The sequence below is a fragment of the Bombina bombina genome, chromosome 1 (genome assembly GCF_027579735.1).
Source record: "Bombina bombina isolate aBomBom1 chromosome 1, aBomBom1.pri, whole genome shotgun sequence".
Lineage (NCBI taxonomy): Eukaryota > Metazoa > Chordata > Amphibia > Anura > Bombinatoridae > Bombina > Bombina bombina.
Genome location: NC_069499.1, coordinates 126584385 through 126609979, shown reverse-complemented (window position 1 = coordinate 126609979; position 25595 = coordinate 126584385). Strand labels below are relative to the sequence as shown.

The following is a 25595-nucleotide window of genomic DNA, read 5'->3' as shown; positions in this document are numbered from 1 at the left end:
CCTTCATTATGTCCTAATCCTAAGAATTCTAAGGAGAAATCGTTGCATTCTTTGGATGTTATTAGAGCTTTGAAATATTATGTTGAAGCTACTAAGTCTTTCCGAAAGACTTCTAGTTTATTTGTTATCTTTTCCGGTTTTAGAAAGGCCAGAAAACTTCTGCCATTTCTTTGGCATCTTGGTTGAAATCTTTAATTCATCTTGCCTATGTTGAGTCGGGTAAGACTCCGCCTCATAGGATTACAGCTCATTCTACTAGGTCAGTTTCTACTTCCTGGGCGTTTAGGAATGAAGCTTCGGTTGATCAGATTTGCAAAGCGGCAACTTGGTCCTCTTTGCATACTTTTACCAAATTCTACCATTTTGTTGTATTTTCTTCTTCTGAAGCAGTTTTTGGTAGAAAAGTACTTCAGGCAGCGGTTTCAGTTTGAATCTTCTGCTTATGTTTTTCATTAAACTTTATTTTGGGTGTGGATTATTTTCAGCAGGAATTGGCTGTCTTTATTTTATCCCTCCCTCTCTAGTGACTCTTGTGTGGAAAGATCCACATCTTGGGTAGTCATTATCCCATACGTCACTAGCTCATGGACTCTTGCTAATTACATGAAAGAAAACATAATTTATGTAAGAACTTACCTGATAAATTCATTTCTTTCATATTAGCAAGAGTCCATGAGGCCCGCCCTTTTTTGTGGTGGTTATGATTTTTTTGTATAAAGCACAATTATTCCAATTCCTTATTTTATATGCTTTCGCACTTTTTTCTTATCACCCCACTTCTTGGCTATTCGTTAAACTGAATTGTGGGTGTGGTGAGGGGTGTATTTATAGGCATTTTAAGGTTTGGGAAACTTTGCCCCTCCTGGTAGGAATGTATATCCCATACGTCACTAGCTCATGGACTCTTGCTAATATGAAAGAAATGAATTTATCAGGTAAGTTCTTACATAAATTATGTTATATATATATATATATGTTCACAGTATTCGAATAAAAGTGATGTATTAAAGAGACAGTAAAGTAAAATGTCATGGTTCACCTACAACATGCAATTCTAAACTATTTCCCAAATATCTTTTCTAATCTAATTTGCTTTGTTCTTTTGGCATGCTTTGTTGAAAAACCACTTGTCATTAACTGACCCAGTAGTGCATTGCTGCTTCTTTTCTTCAACTAAGGATACCAAAAGAATTAAGTTAACATAACATAAGTATTTAGAAGTTGTTTAAAATCATATACTTCTGAATCATGAAAGAAAAGGTTTGAGTTTTGTCCCTTTAATTCATTGCTTCCATAATATGTTTATAAAATCATATAACAACTTATGGTATTATTTCCCAACCACAACTTTATTAAAAAGAAATAACAAATACAAAAAATATCATATTCTAACTTATCAACATTACTTAAAATTTGCTGTGTTACACAGAATTCCAACCTAGAAGTTCCTCTATTATTCTGACAGCTAACAAAAATCAGTGCAAAAGTTTAGCTGAGAAAAAAAAAACGTTTTTAACCTCTTCCTTGTACCCCCTCACTCTATAACAGCCAAGAAGTTAATTACTAAGCCGTATAACGGGACAGTGTAGCTTACAAATACATCCAGCCTTCCTCCTCTCCTACACCTCCCTGTGTCCCGGATGTTGGATCCAATCCTGCTTTTTTATTCGCTTCCATAAAAGGACAGTGGCTGTGGAAGCTTCTTAGGACTTTTTACTTTTAACTGGTCTAAGCTTTTCTCCCTCCTATTTTTTTTTGTGGCGTCCTCCCTTCGTATTTTTTTGTGTGTGTGGAGTTTTAAGTCCTGCATAGTACAGTATAGGAAGAGGGGTGGTGGTGAGGGGGAGTGACTGCTGCCCGGTGTGTGATTGCTGCAGGGGAAGCCAGATTGAGCAGCAGTGACGTGATCATTGCCTTGGAAAGAGGAGCCTGCCTGGGGGACTCCATTAGTGCTGGGCTCAGGCTGCAAAGGGAATAAAAGGGAGGGTATCTTGATTTTAATCCTTATTTTGCCCCCTGGCAACCTCATTGCAAGAAGAGGGGAGGGAGAAGGTGAGTTTTCATTGCAATTGATATTTTTTGTGTCCCTTTGTGCATGTATTGTGCCTTGCTGACCATGCTCCCTCACATAGGTCCCTAATAGACTTTTTCTCCCTCCCCTTTCCCTTGCTATACAAGAAGTCTCTTCCTTCCACAGCAACCTTTAAAGTGAAGCAGCCAAACCGGTTTGTTAACTTTTAACAGGTGAACAACGGTTTGCAAAGAAAAGAAAGATGTGTGTAAATAGCAAACTTGGTGTTGAAATAAGGAGTAAAAAAAAAAAAAAGGGTTTTAAAGTTTCCCAGGATTATGGTCTGTGGGAGGAAGTCAAATGTTTTTTAGGCTGAGTTAGGAGGAGCTCGGCTGATTCACAAAATGTTACAGCTTGAGTCAAATCCTTTGCTAATGTTACTTTTATATAAAACGTTGCTACATTCTTAGATGCACGTCTACTACTGTTACATGAATCATTGTTATATTTTTATTTTCACTTTGTGTTGTTCCTCTTTAGGATTTTCCTATTTGTGGTTTTAATTAGTTTCTTCTTTTTTTAAATATAATTTTACTCTGGGTGTGATTTCCCAGTGTCTGTGGTTGCGTCTCAATTCTGCAGTCTGGGTGGGGAAGGGAGATGCATCACTTAGGGGGGAAAAGTGCAAGAAACTCCCTCAGCTTGATATTTCCTATTTATGGACACGCTTGATATGACCCCACATTTGTATTTACACATCACTGGTTAGAACTACTCCTGTGCTAGGTTAGTGTGTGCATATTCATTTGTATCTCTTGCCTGAGCAGTAGGATGAAGCTTTATGAATCAGGAGGCTGTTACAAATATTTCTCTAGTGGTGATCTGCTCCTAGTTAATGTGCCTGTCATTTCCTCTCTCCTAACAGGAAAGGGACGATGGCTCTGGATGGTATAAGGATGCCAGATGGCTGCTATGCGGATGGAACTTGGGAGTTAAATGTCCATGTGACTGACATGAACCGGGATGTCACCCTAAGAGTTACAGGGGAGGTGCACATTGGAGGGGTGATGTTGAAACTGGTGGAAAAACTGGGTAAGTTGCACTTGGGGGTAGGTGTGGTTCTTGCATTTCTTTTTACCATCCCCATTAGCTGAATGGATTCATTTTATGTTGTGCTTAGTGGGGGAGGAAAAAAATTCTGTCTGAAATGTGTTAATTCTGAATACATTTGTTGTATTATAGGTAACCAGTCCCCCCCCCCCCCCTCTGTATGAGGTTTAGATCATGTACAATTTCATTATTTAATGACCTGATATTTGTGTAATTATAAAGAATACTGATGAAAATGACATAAAACCCAATTTGTATTTCATGATTCAGAGCTTACTATTTTTTAAAAAAAGTTTGCAATTGACCTTTGCTTTCACGGTGTGCTTTTGTTAGAGTAGCTATTTATTAGTGTAGGTTTGGATAATTGGATGGTAGCACTATATGCACAATGTATAATATTGACAAAAGCATTCTTGCAAAATTGCTGTCAAATAATGCTCCAGATGAAAATATTAAATTTGATAGTAGGAAAAACTTTGTACCATTTTTATATATATATATATATCTAGTGCACTCTCTTAATCATTAAAGAAAATGTTGGGTTTCCTGTCCCTTCAATGTTTGTATTAACAATGCTGATCTTTTATTGTAACTGTACACACATTGCTTGTTGTTTTATTTTATTCACCCATGGTTTGCTCTGACCTTGCTTAGTTAGTTACAAGTTAATAATTGTCTGTTCTGCAATGACAGTTTGGGCTGTTTTCCTATACCAAAGAAGGCGAAAAATGCACAGCCTGACATTCTAAGTATTAGGAACTCCTATTTTGTGATAGTGAGTCACATCATTTTGGCTTTTAGATTGAGCACTGGATTGAGTGGAATAAATTAAATCTTGCAATGTTTGTGTCCTGTTAGAATATGGTATCAGCTGAACACATAAGCACACATTGACAAGTCAAACAATAGATTGCTATTTAAATACTTGACTTCCTAAGCAGTAGGTAATGGTCATTGGGGCAGAACAACTTTATACAGTGTTAATCTGTATAGTTGTAGGTTTCAGGATAATGGAATAAATTACTTTGCTGGCATTTGATTGGTGTATAAATTGGTGGTTGTATTGACATACTAGTTGAGACATCTTTGTAGCGAAAGGGTTTATAGAATTCTGATTATTATTATTCTAAAACAAAATAATATTTTCTGAGTACATCACTATAAACCATTTTTATGCTTGCTTTCATCAGGGTATCTAAAAGCATGAAATATTAGTACATTTATTTTTCTAGTCTTTTTGTGTGTTTTTTTGTGTTAAAGCTTTAGGGATGTACAAAATTTTGCAAAATGGTCTTTTCTGTTTTGAAGCTAAACGTGTTTTTTTTGTTGTGTGTTTGTGTATGTTTTTTGTGTGTGGTTTTTTTTTTCTAATAGCATTCTATTTCAAGATATATCTAATGTTTTTGCTTCTTTAAAGGGACACTAAACCCAACAACTTTCTTTCAGGATGCAAGTAGAGAATACAATTTTAAACAACATTCCAATTTACTTTTATTATCTAATTTGCTTCATTCTTTAGATATCCTTTGTTGAAGAAATAGCAATGCACATGGGTGAGCCAATCACAGGAGGCATCTTTGTGCAGCAACCAATCAACAGCTACTGAGCCTATCTATATATGTGTTTCAGCAAAGTATACCAAGAAAGTGAAGTAAATTGGATAATAAAAATAAATTAGAAAATTGTTTAAAATTGCATGCTATTTCTAAATCATGAAATAAAAAAATGGGTTTCATGTCCCTTTAAAGAAAAACTACTCCAGTACAGTAATCCAGTTTCCCCTATTATCTTGTTTTGTTTTAAGGGACATAAATACGCAGAAAGGAAACCTTTATAATGCATTAGAACATTTTTCTTCTTTGTACTTTTTTAGCACTTGCAAAAGGGTTAAACACATAAAGTTGGCTTTGGAGGGGTTTTGCATTTTTTTTTCTTCTTAATATGGCCCATGTGATTGAAGGTTATGCACTTATACTGCTTTTGATGGGTGCGTCAAATCGACATGAAACCCAAAAATGTTCTTTCCTAATTCAAATAGAGCATGTGATTTTAAAAAAACTTTCAAATTTACTTCCATTGTAAATTTGCTTCATTCTCTTGGTATTGTTTGTTGATGGTGCAGCAATGCATTAATGGGATCTAGCTGAGCACATCTGGTAAACCAATGAAAAGATGAATTTATATGCAGCCATCAATCAGTTGCTAGCTCCCAGTGACGCATTGCTGTTCCTAAGCCTACCTAGGTATTTTTTTATTTATTTTTTTTACTTAGGATACCAAGTGAATGAAACAAATTAGATAATAGAAGTAAATTGAATAGTATTTGTTTAAAATCACATTCTGTCTGAATATTAAAGTTTTATATCCCTGTTTGATGCAATTTTATGTCCCTTTAAACTCAAAATTATTTTTTTCATGCATATAAAGAACAGAACTGAAACAACAACTAACATGAAAAGTATTACTGTGTACAACTGATATGATTGGTGGACAGGGAACACACCCCCACAAGCACAAAACAAAAGCTTGTTGTAGTACAAGAGAATCTATCTAAAAGTGTGTGTGCCTCAATTCTGCTCCATTTTGAACTTTAGAGGTAGGAAACTTCCACTTAAAGGGACAGGGAATCCCTAACATTTTCTTTCATGATTTGGGTAGAAGATACCGTTTTAAAGTGACACTGAACCCAATTTTTTTTTTTGGTGATTCAGATAGAAGTAAATTAGAAAGTTGCATGCTCTATTATCAAATGTTCTTCACTCTCTTGGTATTTGTATTTGAAAAGCAAGAATGTAAGTTTAGAAGCCGGCCCATTTTTTTTTTTTTTAAAAACCTGGGTTGTTCTTGCTGATTGGTGGATAAATTCATCCACCAATCAACAAGTGTTGTCCAGGGTCCTGGACTTTTTCAAATAAAGATAGCAAGAGAACAAAGAACAATTGATAATTGGAGTAAATTAGAAAGTTGCTTAAAAATGCATGCTCTATCTGAATCATTAAAGAAAAAACTTGGGTTCAGTATCCCTTTAAGCATCTTTCCAATTTACTTATCAAATGTGCTTCATTCTCTTGTTATACTTTGCTGATGGAACAGCATTTACACTGACAGCTTGATGAACACAGCTAGTTAGCCAATCACAAGAGACAAATGTGTGCAAGCACCAATCAGCATTTAGCTCCAACTAGTGTAGGATATGTGTGTATTCTTTTTCAACAAGGGACAACGCACATTTGAAAATCTAAATTTAAAAGTGTCTTAAAATGATGTGCTCTATCTGAATCATGCACGTTTAATTTGGACTTTCCTATCCCTTTAAATTGAGAAGCAGAAGGTTTCTATTAGTGGACTCCCATGCTAAAAGGAAACAGTTTTTTTTGTTTTCTTTTTGGACATATACAGTATTCTGCTTTGTTGAGGGCTGGTGTCATATCTTGCATATGTTTACTGTGGAACTTTATGGGGGGGAAAAGCTGAACGACCAATTGAGAATCTGCTAGGAATGCTCTCTTGCACAACTCTGGTTACACTGCTGTAACTTTTTTAGAAAAATGTAACAGTGTAATATTTCTTTGTATACGTTATAGGATAGGGCACATGTAAATAAGTGATGCCCAACTTCCTAAGATATGGGAGCCACAGGGTACGTACAAGTTTTATGGTGCTTAATTACAGAAATATTTCCTCAACAAGTTAATAGAAATATTATCAGATTTAGGTAATGCCGGACACCCTTATCCTCCTGTTCTCTCCTCAGCACCATTCCAGACAGCTCTTACAAGTTGTGGCTACCTTATTTTCCAGCCCTGAAAGTCTCCAGAGCACACATTCTTTCACCTACCCCCTTTTTTTTTTTTTTTTTTATTAAAAAAAAACGATGGCCACACAAACTAGTGTGTGTGTATATGTATATATATATATATATATATATATATATATATATATATATATATATATATATATATATATATATACTTTTGGCCACATTGTGTAAATGTCCCAGATATATTTGTTTATGTTTAATAAGAAGGTAAATAGTGTGTATTCAGGGCTTGGCAAACCCAGGAGCCAGGGTACCCCTGGTTTTTTAATATTTTGGGTTATTCTTCATATATCTATATACAAATACCACTGTCTGGCTTCTTAATATTCTTACTAGTTCCTACAGTGCATTCAAATAATCTGCATACAAAGTAAATGCTTTCAAAATAATTTAAAACTTGTCCCTTGCACAGTTTAGGGACAAACCCTTTAAAGTATTTATTTTTCTATATATTTTGCCTATATCCTTTTGCTGTATAGGAACTGAACTGATTAAACAATCACTATTATGTAGCAGTGTCTGTAGAATGCACTCCAGCCTCTCCTGAGTCAATGGGGGGAATTACTGGAAAGGCAGGCAAAATAAAACTACATTTCAAACGTGTGTAAACAAAAAAAAAAAATACAATTTAAAATTTTTGGGCAAATTAATTTCCTTTAATAGACATACTGGTTATTTAATACGAATTGGGTCGCTAAAAAGTGGCTGTGACCATTTAAAAACAGATAAGTGTTGGACATACTCCAAGTCAAAAAGTAATCTCCAGGATTATGCTCACTCTCTAATAGATTGACCTTTTAAAAAAATTCCTTTCTGTATTTCCCTAGGATATTTTGGGTACATTATGATGTAAAATACTACTTATGGGTAACCTATAAAACCATATTGCCTTCACTGGTGTTTTTATCATTCTGCAAGCAGTGCTCATAAGGCTTTTTGTGACTCATGTTTTATTAGATAAAACCGGGCCTATGTAGCTTAATTCTGCAAATGCTGTAATCCATTCCTTTTCCTAAGGCTATGAAAGGAAAAGTAGAATATTTGTCAACTGGAACGGAACACCAGTTGCTATCCATCTCTTATTGCAAAATCTTCAAAGGCAACGCTTGTAGCTTGCAAGCTATTTTTACTCTGCAGCAAAATAAGCATATAATACTAGTCAAGGTGACTTCTGCAGTGCCATTTAGTGCTCAAAATAAAGCCATTAGCCTGCAGGAATTGCATAATGTAATCACAGCTTCTGCATTTTTGAATTGATTTTTTTTGTCCTTTGTTGTATTTCTTCAACAATATGACAGTGGCTTTAGATGGTGATGCTCTCCTATCACTTGAGTCTAAGACATTGTAGATGTTGGTGCTTAATTGTATTGATAAACTGATTTTCATCTGGAATTTGCTTTATAACAAAATAACATAATTTTAAATAATTTCATTTGCCCTGTGCTCTGTATCAGCTATTTGTAATTTTTATTTGGGGATTCAAACTATAATTCATAGTTCTTAGCAAGTTTGTATTCCAAAGAAAGTTAAAATATTTTGGTATTGGCATAGCTAATTAATAATAATAATAATAATAATAATAATAATATTATTGATGCACTGATACCAAGTACTTTCACTTGTAATCGTGCAAATGCACCGATACTTAAAGGGACACTCAATAAAAATGTAAACTTTAATTATTCAGATAGAGCATGCTATTTTAAACAACTTTCCAATTTACTTCTATTAACTAAATGTGCAGTCTTTTTATATTTAAACTTTGAGTCATACTGAGCATGTGCAAGAAGTGTATGCATTTGTGAATGGCTGATGGTTGTCACATGGTACGTGTATGCATTTGTGATAGGCTAATGGCTGTCACATGGTACAGGGGGAGTGGGAAAAGACATAACTTTTAAAATTGTCAGAAAAAAAAAATCCACTACTCATTTTGAGTTCAGACTAAGGCCTCTATTTATAAAGGTCTGGCGTACCTGATCCGACAGTGTGTATTGCTCGCCGTATTCAGCATTGCACCAGCAGCTCACAAGAGCTGCTGGTGCAACTCAGCCCCCTGCAGACTTGCAGCCAATGGGCCGCCAGCATGGGGGTGTCAATCAACCCGATCGTACTTCCGGCGATGTCTGTCCGCCTGCTCAGAGCAGGCGGACAGGTTATGGAGCAGCGGTCTTTGTGACCGCTGCTTCATAACTGCTGTTTCTGGCGAGCCTGAAAGCTCGACAGAAACACGGGGCATCAAGGTCCATTCGGAGCTTGATAGATAGGCCCCTAAGTGTTATTGCATTGTCTTTTTATCTTATATTTCTTGATTATGCAAATCTACTGTGACTGGTTCTTTAAACCAATACCTTCAGATCTTACCCATGCGCCATCTTGTGGCTTTTTTTTTTTTGTTTGTTTTTTCAGACTTTATGTTCCCCATTTAATTTTAAGTTAGAGTAGAGACTTAAAGGGCCACTGTAAGTAAATATTTTCTATGCCTGTTACTAACTAACTACCCCAAAAACGCTTTTTATCAATAGCATTTCATTAACATATCTCTACCGTTTGTCAGAAATCTTGTCTGCAAATTTAATTGTTTTCCAAACCCACTCCGTGGGTATCCTTTGCTCTGTACCAATCCGTTTTACAATATCTAGGTTTCAAAATGGCGCTTTAAACACAGTTATTGGTTTAAGTATTTTGAACATGCAGTGCTGAAAATAGTGGGCAGGATAACGTGACCTCATCGGCGAATAAAAGATATAACTTTTAGAACGTTATGAAACTTCGTTTTGGAGAAAATATATAGGTCAGTAGGTTTTAATTAATGTTTATTAACTTTAATATGTTTTAGTAGTTTAAAAATTATAACAGAAAGTAATCCTTTAAATAAAGGATAAAAATTGCTGTTATTTGTAGTATTGTAAGTCTAAGAGCAGTGCACCAAAATCTGCTATACAGCTGGAAGCCTACCTTGGAGAGATAACTGTACCTCATTCAGACAAACCTCCTGAAGTACTGGGCAGTTAATAAATTGATTTAATGTCCCAAAAATATCTTTCTTTCCCGTGCAGTAGTGTGGAAAGTGAAAGACTGTTCAGCTTAGCGTCAAACGTCCTTACTGATAAAAGAAACAGACTTTTATAGCTGAACAAACAGAGATGCTTCTGTTCTTCAAAAAAGAGCTTGCCACTAACTTTTGGAAAATGTATTCTAATTGCTAGATTGTCTGTTATACTGCTAGTTCTCATCTTGCACAATGCTGTTCAAAACATACTGTACTCTGAGGAACATTCTTACCTTTATATAAGTGCATGAAGAGTGTTCATAGGACATATTAAGTTAATTCCTATGAACACTCATCCTACAATTATAGGATTAGATTACATTTGATTGGTAAACTTTACCAATGCTCTGTTCACATTTCCAACTCCATAGACTTTAATGGAGTTGGACATGTAATGAGAGCATTGGTAAAACTTACCAGTCAGTGTAATCTATCCCATAGTGTTGTTCCCCATTATTAAACAATGCACTGTTATATTTTTAACTGAATTGCACTTTTGGTTGGTTGTGAGTTTACATTTGTTATGCATTTTTTATTGTAATATTTTTATACATAAACATGTTCTGTGACATGTCTTTGCGTTTTTACAACTTTGTGACAACAAGAAACTAGAACTGTTTCATTCCATAATGTCTTTTGAGTTATAGTTCTTCAGAATTATAAAGAATCTATCTTAATAATTTAGTCTTTATTGTGCTTGGGAAACTGTCACATGACATAAAAAAAAAAGTATCGGTAATTGTTGTCGGCGAGTATTTGAAAAAAGTATCGGTCGGTACATGTACTCGGTCTTAAAAAAAAAAAAAGTATCGGTGCAACTATTATTATTATTATTATTATTATTATTTATTATTATTCACAGACAACCACTAATGTGTCTGAAATTAGAAAGAAGTGGGATGAATTTGGAATAATAAACTGAGTTAGTGTCCTGCCAAAATTATTTTTCTTTCCTATGGCATTTGTGGTTGTTGTGTACTCGAACTGCACCACATAGACTGCTTTACAGTATAAATACAAAGGATCAGTGCATTTTAATAAAGATATATGGATATGTAGGCCCTGTCTCAGAGCCTACAATTGAAAATCTGTGCCATTAGTGAATTTATAATGTTAAAGGGACACTGTACCCAATTTTTTTCTTTCGTGATTCAGATATAGCATGACATTTTAAGCAACTTTCTAATTTACTCCTATTATCAAATTTTCTTCATTCTCTTGGTATCTTTATTTGAAATGCACGAATGTAAGTTTAGATGCCGGCCCATTTTTGGTGAACAACCTGGGTTGTTCTTGCTGATTGGTGGATAAACTCATCCACCAATAAAAAAAATGCTGTCCATAGTTCTGAATTAAAAAAAAAAAAAAGATGTCTTCTTTTTAAAATAAAGATAGCAAGGGAACAAAGAAAAATTGATAATAGGAATAAATTAGAAAGTGGCTTAAAATTACCTGCTCTATCTGAATCATGAAAGAAAACATTTGGGTTCAGTGTCCCTTTAAAGTGAATGTGACTTCTCTCTCCTTTGAACGTACATCTTAATTCCTTTTTAGTATATAATTCAAACTGCCAATTTCAAATAAATTTTTAATATTTTTATTACCAATTTTCGTCCGTTTTATGGACCAGCTCCTAACACCCGCAACTTCCTTATTTTACTGAATGTTACGTATAAAACAGTCCCACCGGCTGTTTACGTAGAGGCAATGCGAGCTCCTGGCTATCAGTACAACCGCGCATGTGTTACACGCCGATGCAGTTGTATAGAAACATAGTATTCAATGAATGAATACATTTATTGAATACCATTGTTGAAGCCAGTACAGCAGCTTACGTCGTACCTCCATAGTTTTTGAAACTACTATACTTGCTACGATATTTACTTGTAAGTATGATCTTCTATTATTAGGTTCTATGAATGTAATTTGAACAAAGTGCCCTAACGTAGAAAATATACATACATACATACATACATACATACACACATATACACATACACACATACATACATACACACACATATATATATATATATATATATATATATATATATATATATATATATATATATATATATATATATATTTATTTTAGGGTTACGAACGCATTATATTTCTTTTTAAATAAGAGCCCCTGTACGATCGCTACTTACCTTGCGTTCCAAAAGTTGAGGAATAAATTACTAAGACCAAGAAATGTTGAAGAGCGCATGCGCGAAATGTTAACACCCGCCCTAGATCAGTGATAGAACAGTGTTCTAACGCAAGCGGATTATGGACGTGTGACGTTGAGACAAGGGGTTTGGTCCCTGGGGGGGGGGGGATTCAATGATTGGTTGACAAGATCGTACCTACTATGTCAATCAATAATCAAAGATGGCGGGCGGAGGATTAAAAGTACGATCGCAGGTATATAAATACAAAATACACGGTAATTACAACTTTATTAAAACAATCATGAATTAAAGTACACCTATTTTCAGATACATTTTAATGCTGTGTTTAGCAGGCAGACTAACTTTACATTCACTTTAAGCTATCTTCTGATGAATATCTTCTGGCTTATGAGAGACAATTTGCATTGTAAGGTCTTTAAAAAAAAAAAAAAAAAAAAAAAATTTACCTGACCTGCTTTTGATGCAAACTTGCTGTAAACAGTATCTTGTTTCTTCATGGTGTCTGCAGCCCTGTTAATTCAGAAATATGTAATATATACATACATATGTAATATATAACTAGTGATGTTGCGAATAGTTCGCTGGCGAATAGTTCCCGGCGAACATAGCATGTTCGCGTTCGCCTCGGCGGGCGAACATATGCGTTGTTCGATCCACCCCCTATTCGTCATCATTGAGTAAACTTTGACCCTGTACCTCAGTCAGAAGACACATTACAGCCAATCAGCAGCAGACCCTCCCTCCCACCTCCTGGACAGCATCCATTTTAGATTCATTTGGAAGCTGCATTCTTAGTGAGAGGAGGGACAGTGTAGCTGCTGCTGATTTAATAGGGAAATCGATAGCTAGGCTAGTGTATTCAGTGTCCACTACAGTCCTGAAGGACTCATCTGATCTCTGCTGTAAGGACAGCACCCCAAAAAGCCCTTTTTAGGGCTAGAACATAATTTTTTTTTTCCCTGTGTAATCTAATTGCAGTTGCCTGCCTGCCAGCGTGTGTGTTAGGCTCACAGCGTATACTGTGCCCACTTGCCCAGTGCCACCACTCATATCTGGTGTAACAGTAGTGTACATTTAAAAAAAAAACACTTTTTTGACACTGAAATAATAGCAGACAGCTGCCAGTACCCAAGATGGCCGCCAATAAGGCAGATGGGGAGGGTTAGAGAGCTGTGTTGGGGGCTAAGGGGGGATGCTACACCACAGCATATGTAAATATGCTTAAAAATTTTTTTTTTTTTTAAAAAACCTTTTATTTTAGTACTGGCAGACTTTCTGCCAGTACTTAAGATGGCGGGGACAATTGTGGGGGAGGGAAGGGAGCTGTTTGGGAGGGATCAGGGGGTCTGATGTATCAGGTGGGAGGCTGATCTCTACACTAAAGCTAAAATTAACCCTGCAAGCTCCCTACAAACTACCTAATTAACCCCTTCACTGCTAGCCATAATACACGTGTGGTGCGCAGTGGCATTTAGCAGCCTTCTAATTACCAAAAAGCAACGCCAAAGCCATATAAGTCTGCTATAATGGCATGTCTGGCACACAGTGTTGGGGCAAGGGTCCATCTGACCACTGATGCATGGTCAGGGCTGGTATATCACCTACACTGCGCACTGTGAAGCTACCTGATCGATACATCATACCTGATGTTTTAAAGCACGTTATTCCAAACAATTTAGGAATGTTAGGTGATTTATGCCCTTTATGAATTAAAACCAGACTCTGCATCAACTATGTAATTTTCCATGGGAGTTTTGCCATGGATCCCCCTCCGGCATGCCACAGTCCAGGTGTTAGTACTCTTGAAACAACTTTTCCATCACTATTGTGGCAAGAAAGAGTCCCTGTGGGTTTTAAAATTCGCCTGCCTATTGAAGTCTATGAGAGTTCGCCCGTTCGCAAACTTTTGCAGAAGCTTGCGTTCGCCGTTCGCGAACCCAAATTTTTAGGTTTGCGACATCACTAGTTGGCACATGCATTGGTGGTTGCTTATTCATTGATCCATGACCTGGAAATGAAATTGTATTCAATCTTTTATAATCAGGCTAAAAAAATATAATTTTCTGCTAAAAGGTAATCTATTTAGATGAAAACAATGTTATCTTTTTAAAGACCATAATAGAAGAGGGCTGTTGCTAAATAAACAAATTAAACCATTTTAAGTATGTAGTGACTTTTCTTTCAGTTTCTAAATAATGACTATCATGTGCTTTTAGAGTTACAGATTGTCTCAGCACAGCAAATGGACTCTGAATACACTGCTATATCTGCATTATTACTTCTGCTACCACGGGATTATTTTATTTTCCTTGTGAATTTACTTCCTTTAGTTGTAGCTGTTCTTTCCAATAATTTGAATACCAGGAAGTGGCTTAATGGAATATTAAGTAGAAAGCTTACTGGCTAAAAAAAAAAAATTAACCACAAAGTTATTGTACACAAACACATATCATCAGTATGTTTGAGTTTAAAATGGAATTACATTTTTTCCCCCCTTCAGTATCAGTGTGTTTCAGAGCAATGCAGTAAAGAGCGTTCGGCCAATTCACAGCTGTTGGTACTTTTTCCTGCCAAAACTGTCACCTAGTTAAGCACCTAGTCTAGAAAGCTTTATAACTCTGTTAGTGAATAATCATAATCGCATTTTTTCCCATTGTTATGCCCAGATTATTGCATTTTTAGCGTTTTTGCTAGTTAAAAGAAAACAACCTTTTTTATTTACTTATTAATATGTAGCAGTGGCGTTTTAAGGTTTTGTGCTGTCCTAGGCACTAAAAATTCTGCTGCCCCCTATCCCCCTCTAAGGTTTTAGGCCTTTTTTAGCTGTGATATATTTTTTTTTTTTTTTTTTTTTTTTTTTTTTTTTTTAATGTCATTTTCAAAGTAAATGTGTGTACACACACCTATCGCTGCAATATACAAAAAAACAAACACAGATTTTGTGAAACAACACTTCACCAACACAAGTGCTGGTAGCCAACAGAACTGAAGGCAATACTTAGCAGAATAAAAGAGGTTCAGAGCTACATCTAAAGTGTAAGCTCCATGGGCAGTCCCCTAGAATGTAAGCTCTTTGGGCAAAATCTCCCTTACATACCTGTATAATACTTCTAAAATAACTGTAAGCTTCTTAAAAGTATAGCCACAAAAAAAGTGCTGCCCTAGGCCGGTGCCTTGTTTGTCTAGGCCCAAATACGCCCCTGTTATGTAGGCAATCCAAGATATTGATGATTTAGGCCCATTTTGGTATATTTCATAGTTGTATGCCAGTTTTTGCTGCAAAATGCAATTATATTAAAAAATTATTTTTTTAATCTTTTCATTTTATTTGACTCTTGTGCTGTCATAACACAAATGGTGCAGAAATAGAATGCATATTGCTTTGGTCATATTGGTGACAACTCATAATAACAATGTGCATATGCTGTTAACACTGACCAAAATTGCAAAAATAAATGCAAATTAATAAAATGAGTCTCCTATAGAGATCTTTCTTGCATCTTTGCTTCCTCAGATTTGTTTTTGCTCGGAGAAAATCTAATCTTTAAGCACTGACACCAACAAGACTATTAGATTAATGGTGGTTTCCAGGATATTTTACTATGATCAGTGTTTATAGCAGCATAAAACCCTTCAATTATATGCAGATGATGTGCTTTTATTTTTAGTGTCTCCTCATACATAATCACGTAAACTGATGGAGGATTTTGGTAGGTTTAGTAAAGTAACGCATTTTTACATGTTTTTTGCCAAATCCGAGATACCCAACAGTTCTATGGCAGTTAATTTAATAATCTTGATAGGCTCTGCCTATATAGGCTTACCATCATTATTAGAGGTGAAACTGGGACCACCTGGCGTGGTGTCAGTGAGGGTGTGACAAGGGGTGGGGTAATTGCCGGTATACTGTCGAAATATCCAATTACACATCTGATTGGTTGTGAATCCTGTCCCTCATGGAGACGTGTCAATCAGATGGGCACTGCGGTTCAGCATTAGCTCCTATCTTCACTATCTATTTTGCCTCCGCCTGGGGATTTACTTCGGGTGGATGCCAGAGGATTGGCGGGACAGAGGCAAAAACAAATGGTGAAAATGGGAGAGTCATCGGAAGTGACGTAATTGGAGATTTCAATTGCTTGGAATTTTTTCGACAGGACACTGGTCCTTTTTTTTAAAGTAGTAGCTTTTATGTGCGTAAGGTTTTGTGAAAACTCTACCCTTACTCAGTCAAACAACAAGTGAATCCCACAGTTTAAATAGACCATAACACCACTCCCTAGTGAAAAAGGCACCATTAATTTGTCATTGCAACCCATACACAGCATGAGCAAATAAATCATTCCTCTAAATCATGCCAAACATCAAGCATAATTACCAATTTCATAAAATAGTGAAAAGCATATATATCACACAATTTTATATCTGCAGTGTAATATGTGTGTTGTGTCTAAGGAACAGAACCGGATGCTGATAAGTTTTATAAATACAACATCGAATTAAATAAGTAAAAAAGAAACACATACCTGCTAAATTCCTAGAAAAATAAACAAAGTAGCACTACAAAATAAAAAAAAACTCTATTCTGCTCACTCAGCTTGTATTACTAAATGTGAACTTTGAAGGGCACAAATGTTAATCTAAGCAGTGCTGTATGTAACAAAGTATCGGCATCCAGCTATGCTGGAGAGCCACAGCCACAGACTCAGTCCGGTCGTTTTGAATAAGGTAAGGGTTTCAGGCGGTCTGAAACCCGGAGGTGGCAAACCTACTGGGACAGAATGAACAATTGGGTGGGAAAATGGAACAGCCTATGCCTATATGGACAGCAGTAACAGCCAATGCGGTAGATACCTACATAGGGGTTTTCTATTTTCCTAATTCATATGCTGTGTAATAACTTAAATGACCATAAAACCAGAGTTGCATAATAAAAACACAATGCAGAAACACTTAAAGGGACACTGTACCCAAATTTTTTCTTTCGTGATTCAGATAGAACATGACATTTTAAGCAACTTTCTAATTTACTCCTGTTATCAAATTTTCTTCATTCTCTTGGTATCTTTATTTGAAATGCAAGAAAGTAAGTTTAGATGCCGGCCCATTTTTGTTGATCAACCTGGGTTGTTCTTGCTGATTGGTGGATTAACTCATCCACCAATAAAAAAGTGCTGTCTAGCGTTCTGAATAAAAAAAATCTTAGATGTTGTCTTTTTAAAATAAAGATAGCAAGAGAACGAAGAAAAATTGATAATAGGGATAAATTAGAAAGTGGCTTAAAATTGCATGCTCTATCTGAATCATGAAAGAAAAAAAAAATGGGTTCAGTGTCCCTTTAAGTTTGAATTTAAAATTGGTTGTTTTCCTTCCTCCTGCTTAATGTGACAGCTGTCAGCCAATCAAAAAAATCAAATATGTATATTCTGAGAGTTCTTGCAGATGCTCAGTTGGATCTGATAGGTGTGTGCATATTGAGATTTTAACTTTAGTGCTCCTTTTAAATGTCCTCCCTTAGTAACATTCAAAAAAGAGATACCAATATTTTGGTGAGCGCATATAAAATTGATAAATATTCTCCCAAGATTACAGTAAGTCTGACAAGCATCTCTCGTTACATTTCATTCAGAGACCTATTTAAATACCATTATGAACAGAGGTGGCCTCGGTATCCTGCGTTACCAGTTACTGTTCATTACAAAGGATTTTTGATTGTGGGGCAACTTCATGATAGGCTCCGCCCCCTTCACGGGCTGCCACGCCCCCTTCACGTTCTGCCACGCATGCTCGGCCACGCCCACGGCAGCCGGCAGATCGGGGGGTGCAGGATTGTTAAAGTGAAAGTCAATCCTAGAGCTTGTGAAACACTAGGACTGACCTTTGCAACAAATAAAGGGGACTTTCATTCATGAAGTATAACATATAATAATTTTCCATTGTTCTCTCTACGTACTGAACTTTTTTTTTGTTTACTGACAAATATAAGATAAGGAAGCAAGTGTGTGTACATAAAGTGATAACATAGTGATACATGATTTTACCTGCAAGCTCAACCCATTTAAAAAAAAAAAAAAAAAAAAAAAAATATATATATATATATATATATATATATATATATATATATATATATATATATATATATATATATATATATATATATATATATATATATATATATATATATATATATATATATACCTATACACCTATACCTGAAAATGCTATTTCTCATACACTTTATACTCTTCAGCTGGTATAACCAGTCATTGAAAATACATTATTGGAAAAACTATTTTGATGTATAGTGTCCCTTTAATGAGTAACTAAGATATTGTGCTTAAAGGGACACTGCACAGAATTTTTTTTTTCTTTCCTGATTCAGTTAGAGCATGACATTTTAAGCAACTTTCTAATTTACTCCTTTTTATCAATTTTTCTTCATTCTCTTGCTATCTTTTTATTTTAAAAGAAGGAATGTAAATCTTAGCAGTCAGCCCATTTCAGGTTCAGCACCATGGATAGGGCTTGTTTATTGGAGGCTTTCATTTACCCACCAATAAGCAAGCATAAAGCAGGTTCTCAACCAAAAATATATATAAAATTCCTGCTTTTTAAATAAAGATAGCAAGAGAACAAAGAAATTGATAATAGAAGTAAATTAGAAAGTTGCTTAAAGGAACAGTATACACTCATTTCATATAACTGCATGTAATAGACACTACTATAAAGAATAAGATGTACAGATACTGATATAAAAATCCAGTATAAAACTGTTTAAAAACTTACTTAGAAGCTCTCAGTTTAGCTCTGTTGAAAAGGTAGCTGGAAAGCCCACTGCAAGACACTTCCCCCCCCCCCCCCCTTCTTTTGCATATGAAAAGACCCTTTACACAAACAGGTGCAAGCTGGAGTAGGTATCTGACGGTATTCTCATAAAACTTTGGGGCTTAGTTAGGAGTCTGAAAATCAGAGCAATGTTATTTAAAAATAAGCAAAACTATACATTTAAAAAAAAAAAAAACAAAAAAAATGTTATGGGCTATATAAATAGATAATCTACAAAACATTTATGCAAAGAAAAAATGAGTGTATAATGTCCCTTTACAATTGCATGCTCTATCTGAATCATGAGAGAAAAAATGTGGGTTTAGTGTCCCTTTAACGAAGAGTAAAAAAAAATGGAATTTCTTGCATGATAATTTCCCAATATACAAATACCATTTATTGAAAAGAGACTGATCTGTAAAAGGTCAGAAGGTGTGGGGGGTTTTTTTGTTTCGTTTTTTTGCCTTTCTGTTGCTACATTATATTGTCTTAAAGTGACAGAGTGTAAAATGTTCCCTCCCTTAATGTGTTCCCAATGATTACCTGATTGGAGTGTATAAATTGTTTACAAAAACATCTTTACTATTTTTATTTATTTTTGTCTTCGGACATGTCTGCTTTTGCCCTTTGAAACCACCACCTAAACTGAAAATTTCAATACTGCAGTATAGGCTATAGATAAGCTTTGTAAACATAAGAAAGCAGCGGAAAGCCTCTCCCTGTGTGCGTAGAAGAGAACCTGGCCCATTTGAAAGGGTATTCTGACGGCTTCAAATACAATGAACAATTATCAACTGCTTGTCTTACTTAGTTCATTGTCCCTTTTTAAATATACAATTACCTTCCAGGTTGCAAATCGGCATTTTGTATTTAATGCTGACATTTTGTCTTAATGGGTAGATTTAAGTAATTATACACAGAATTATTTATTCAATTGTTCTAATAGACCACTGATCAGTTATTGATTTAAAGCACAGAAAGAAGCTCATTATTATTGACTACTTGCATATAATCAAGACTGAATGCTTCAAACAGAAAAAAAAACTCTTATTAGGTGCACAATGTGACCTTGACATTCATAGAACTGTGATTTTAAGGGGTATATTTAACAATGCATAATGTAGTGTATCCTGTCTGCTGCACACCGATAAATGCCGACAGCATACGCTGTCGGCATTTATCATTGCACCAGTAGTTCTTGTGAACTGCTGGTGCAATGCCGCCTCCTGCAGATTTGCGGCCAATCGGCCGCTAGCAGGGGGTGTCAATCAACTTGATCGTATTAGATCGGGTTGATTTCTGTCCGCAGCCTCAGAGCAGGCGGAGAAGTTATGTAGCAGCGGTCTTTAGAAACAAGGCGCATCAAGCTACATATCGGCCCCTAAAGCTCTACACCGCATGACTCCTTTTTCTATCTGTATAACTAAGCATGAGACACACCTTCCTTGGCAGCAAGTTTAGAGGAAGGATTGTATTTAGATTTATAAAGTCTGATGCAGAACAGATTTTCTACAAGAGAACAGAAAATAATTCAATCCTTTTAAAAAAAGAAGCTGTGAACATCACTGATCTTTATCACTAATGTTCTGTTTCTTATAACTTGTTTGTTTAATAAACAGTGATAGTCATAGAATAATAAAAGGGCCATGAAACGCACATTTTTCTTTTCTTTCATAATTTAGTAAGAGCATGCAATTTTAAACAACTTTCCAATTTACTTCTATTTTTTAGTTTGCTCCATTTCACTTGGTATCCTTTTGTTGACAAGCATATCTAAATAGGGTAAGTAGCTGCTGATTGGTGGCTGCACAAAGATGTCATAGTTTGATTGGCGCACACATGTGCATTGCTATTTCTTCAACAAAGGATATCTAATGAATGAAGCAAATTAGATAATAAAAGTAAATTGGAATGTTCTAAATTGTATTCTCTTTCTCTTTCATGTACCTTTTTAATAACGTAACTGTTGTCTAAATGTAAGATATTTCTATATGAGCCACTAGTCTTTGTTCTGTGTACCTCTGGCAGGTAAGAGCAGGTTAATCACACTACCTGTGATATTTTCCTTGCCTTTTTTGCCTGTGCATTTTTTTTATCTCTTCACAAAAGTATACACAATTGAGATTCTGCATCTTGGTAAAACCTTTGGTTGGTATATAATAAGCAACCGAGCCAGGGAGCTATTGGTTCCTAGGATTTTGCTCCGGCTCCAAAGTTTTTTGGGGTTATTCTCCATATATCTATATAGAAATACTTTTGTCTGGTTACAATTTTTTTTTTTTTTTTTATTAAAAAAAAGGCCTTTATTAGCATATGTCAAATAATATAACATTTCAAAACAAAAATGCAGATGTAAATAACAAAACAATTATTTAAATATCTCATACAATAGCGTTCATTATATTTAAACCATCTATCCAGAAATTATGAGGAGTATAACTGGTATTCCTGAACTTTTTTTATTTTTTTTATTTTATTTTTTTTTGACTGATTTTCCGATCCCTGCAATAGGGTAATGGATTGCAAAGATAAAGTCCTTAGCAAGGTATGGCTATATCCTTTAATACAAAGTGACCTTAGACAGCTGCCACTGTGCCTACAGGGTCAAATCTAGTCTTGAAGCCGTGTTACATTCTTATCTTAAAAATAATTTGCTTCCTCCTGTAGAGAGTCTTTAAAAGAAACAAAACACACCGTTTAATGGGTGTACATTTGTATGGTATCTCCTTACTATTTTGTGTGTATGAGATAGAGATATATAATAATATATATATTATTCTCTATCTCTCCTCTAATTTTAATTTAAAATGCAAGAAAATTGAAGCGCCAGATGATGGATATTAATATAAAATTTTATAAATATAGGCAGCTTTCGTTTTACTACTGTACATTTACACCAATTCACTGTAAAATCCATTACCGCATTAACAGCACACATCTAAAAAAGTAGGACTTAAAGGGACATGAAACCCCAATTTTTTTTTTTCATGATTTAGATAGAGAATACAATTTTATACAACTTTCTAATTCACTTCTGTACGTCCTCGGGGGTTTCAAGTGGTGGAAGCGATCCTGATCACTTCCAGTCGATTTCAAGGTATTGTTGTGATAAGCCTCGATATTGAGTCATTACTGCAATTATTGAGGCATCACTGCAATACCTTTTTTTTGACACACTGATGCAGAGAGAGACACTCTGTGGCCCTCTCTGCATCGGCTAGCGGTGATGCCGATCGTTGGTGGGTGGGAGCCATTGCAGGGAGGTTGGGGGGGGGGGCAGCCCAGAGCTGGCAAACTTCCGGACAGCATTTGGAAATGACTGTCGGGAGAGCGCTCGGGGGATGGGGGGCGTGTGCGTCCGCGATCTGGACACATTTAAAAATTTGAAGTGGTGGGTGGCAGAGGAGTGGGGAATAACTTTTCAGAAGGGAATTCCCCACTCCCCAGCTGCCAGTACCCAAAATAATAGCAAATAGTGGGGTGGGGGGGGGTTTAGAGAGCTCTTTGGGGAGATCAGGGAGGTTGGGGGCTAAGGGGGGGATCCTACACAGTAGAATATATATTTTTAAAAATAAATAAATAAAGCCTTATTTTAGTACTGGCAGACTTTCTGCCAGTACTTAAGATGGTGGGGACAATTGTGGGGTGGAGGGAAGAGAGCTGTTTGAGGGGGGGTCAGGAAGGGATCAGGGCATGGGATGTGTCAGGTGGGAGGCTGATCTCTACACTAAAGCTAAAATTAACTCTTCAAGCTCCCTACAAGTTACCTAATTAACTCAGTCACTGCTGGGCATAATACAAGTGTGGTGCACAGCGGCATTTAGCGGCCTTCTAATTGCCAAAAAGGAATGCCAAAGCCATATGTTTTTCTGAACAAAGGGGATACCAGTGAGAAACCCAAAGTTACTGAAATAGTGAACGATTTCTTTTTTATTTGATCGAATTTGGCGGTGAAATAGTGGCATGAAATAAATCAATACTTTGGGTTGTCTACTACACTAAAGCTAAAATTAACCCTACAAGCTACCTAATTAACCCCTTCACTGCTGGGCATAATATAAGTGTGGTGCGCAGCGGCATTTAGCGGCCTTCTAATTACCAAAAAGTAATGCCACAGCCATAAATATCTGCTATTTCTGAACAAAGGGGATCCCAGAGAAGCATTTACAACCATTTGTGCCATAATTACACAAGTTGTTTGCAAATAATTTCAGTGAGAAACCTAAAGTTTGTGAAAAAGTGAACGATTTATTTTATTTGATTGCATTTGGCGGTGAAATGGCTTGAAATATACCAAAATGGGCCTAGATCAATACTTTGGGTTGTCTAATTAAAACAAAAAATGTAAAAGGATATTCAGGGATTCCTGACAGATATCAGTGTGCCAATGTAACTATCGCTAATTTTGAAGAAAAAAAAATGGTTAGGGAATAGCACAGTGCTACTTGTATTTATTGCCCTATAACTTGCAAAGAACATGTAGAAAATGGGTATTTCTAAACAAAGGACAGCGTTAAGAAACTATTTAGCATGGGTGTTTTCTAGTGGTTGTAGATATGTAACAGATTTTGGGGGTCAAAGTTAGAAAAAGTGTGTGTGGTTTTTTTTTTTCTCCATTTTATTTTCATAATTTTTATAAAAAAAATGTTATAGCAGATTATAAGATATGATGAAAATGTTATCTTTAGAAAGTCCATTTATTGGCGAGGAAAAACGGTATATAATATGTGTGGGTACAGTAAATGAGTAAGAGGAAAATTACAGCTAAACACAAACACCGCAGAAATTTAAAAATAGCCTTGGTCCCAAATGGTCACAAAATGTAAAAGTGCTGTGGTCCTTAAGGGGTTAAAGGACCACTAAACACAGTAGAATTGCATAATCAAGAAATGCATAATAAAAAGACAATGCAGAAGCAATTTGTTTGAATTTCAATTTTGTTGTCTATTTCTTCTTGACAAATTTTAAAGTTTTTTTATTTTTTTTCCCCCACTGCATCATGTGACAGCCATCAGCCAATCATAATATGCATATAGCATATTCTTTGAGGCATCAGATCATACTGAGCATGTGCAAGATTCAAAGTGTATATATGTGTATATACACACATACATACACACACGAGTGTCTGCCCTTCCTGTTTTCCCAGTAGGTTTTTAAAAGATTTTATACAAGATGTTTACATCTGTATCTGTGCATATTCTTCTTTATAGTGATGTCTATTACATGCTGTTATATGAAAATTGGTGTATACTGTCCCTTTAAGACACGTGAGATCACTGAGGATTACTTTATTATTTTTTATATTTTTTTTTCAAATGAGAACTGAGCAAAAGTGACAATAGAAGTAAATTAGGAAGTTTATTTTATTTTTTGTTTGTTTTATATACAAAAACAATATATATATATAGAAGCAAACAATTTTGGTAAAAAAATGTACACTTTACATTTAGAAATAATGATAAAATATTGAGACAATAGAATATAGAGGGAAATACATCTACGTCTTTGTATAAAAAAAAAAAAAAAAGTTTTTGTTACTTCTAAACCCATCTTGCATAACTATATATATATATATATCTCAACCTTCTCTTAAAAAAAAAAAAAAAAATTATTCAATTTCTTAATACATTCTACCCCCCCCCCCCACTTTCTTTTCCTATGCAAGAGCAGTCATTGCTGTCACGGTGGGACAAAATTAACTGCAGTCTTGCCATGCCACGTCGCAATGCGATACATAGTCGTTCAGCTAGCGGCTCTATACGTTTTTACCTGCTCTCATTAGCCTGACACACAGCATTTGTGTTTTTGCCTGTTTGGCACAATAGTCCAAAATAAAGCTGCGTTGGAATCCTGTTAGAAACAGATGTTTGCATGCTTGACTCTGTTTTAATTTTAGAAATTGCTCAATGCGCTATTATTTTAAAAGAATCTTTGCTGAACAGGAAATGACTTCCATAGTTTGGCATGTTCCTAGAGTGTAAGTGGATGCTTTATACTATGTGCAGTTTTCCATGCAAGACTAAAACCTCTGACTGCTGCGTAAGGCAACCGATGATTATTTCTAGAGCTCGTGTTTCTGACAAAATAATCAACTGGGGTTTTTAATGTTCATCTGTAGCTCCTTATTATGTTGAGACACAATTTAAGAAGCTGTATTCCTAAAGACTTGTTTGTTTTTTTTCATTTTTGTTTAATCTAGTGGCCTTGCTTTCAAATTCTCTGTGGGCCTCCAGTTCATTAGTATTTATAAATAAAAGTGCAAAAAACTGTCTGATATAGATACAGTAAGACACCAATCAGCAAGCGCTACCCAGGTGCTGAATCAAAAAGGGGCCTGCTCTTAAGCTTACATAACTGTTTTTCAAATAAAGATACCAAGAGAACGAAGAAATGCAATGCAGTTCTATTGAATGTTACTTTTAATATTGTTGGTTTGTTTTGAGAGGGGCCTACATCATAAATCATTGGTTCTAGCATGTACTCAATGGATTTCTAAATTGTTTTATTGCAGTTGAGAAGTTTACCTTTCCTGTAACTTCAAAACTTTAATACAATTTGGATTTTCTTTAGAAGTTCAGTGAGTGTTAGAAGTGTGTG

At 35.5% G+C, this 25595-nt stretch overlaps 1 protein-coding gene across 4 annotated transcripts in view; it reads left to right on the top strand.

Moving 5' to 3' along the window:
* Nucleotides 1-1711: 1711 nt before the first annotated feature.
* The window catches only part of FERMT2 (FERM domain containing kindlin 2), a 227602-nt gene continuing 203718 nt past the window's right edge, over nucleotides 1712-25595 (top strand). For 2 of the 4 annotated variants that reach the window (XM_053697594.1, XM_053697593.1), the window contains exons 1-2: nucleotides 1712-2052; nucleotides 2937-3103. In XM_053697594.1, the coding sequence (XP_053553569.1) occupies nucleotides 2947-3103 (157 nt within the window). In that variant the 5' untranslated portion in view covers nucleotides 1712-2052; nucleotides 2937-2946. The remainder of the gene's footprint in view (nucleotides 2053-2936; nucleotides 3104-25595) is intronic. The other 2 variants (XM_053697592.1, XM_053697590.1) reach the window with 1 other exon arrangement.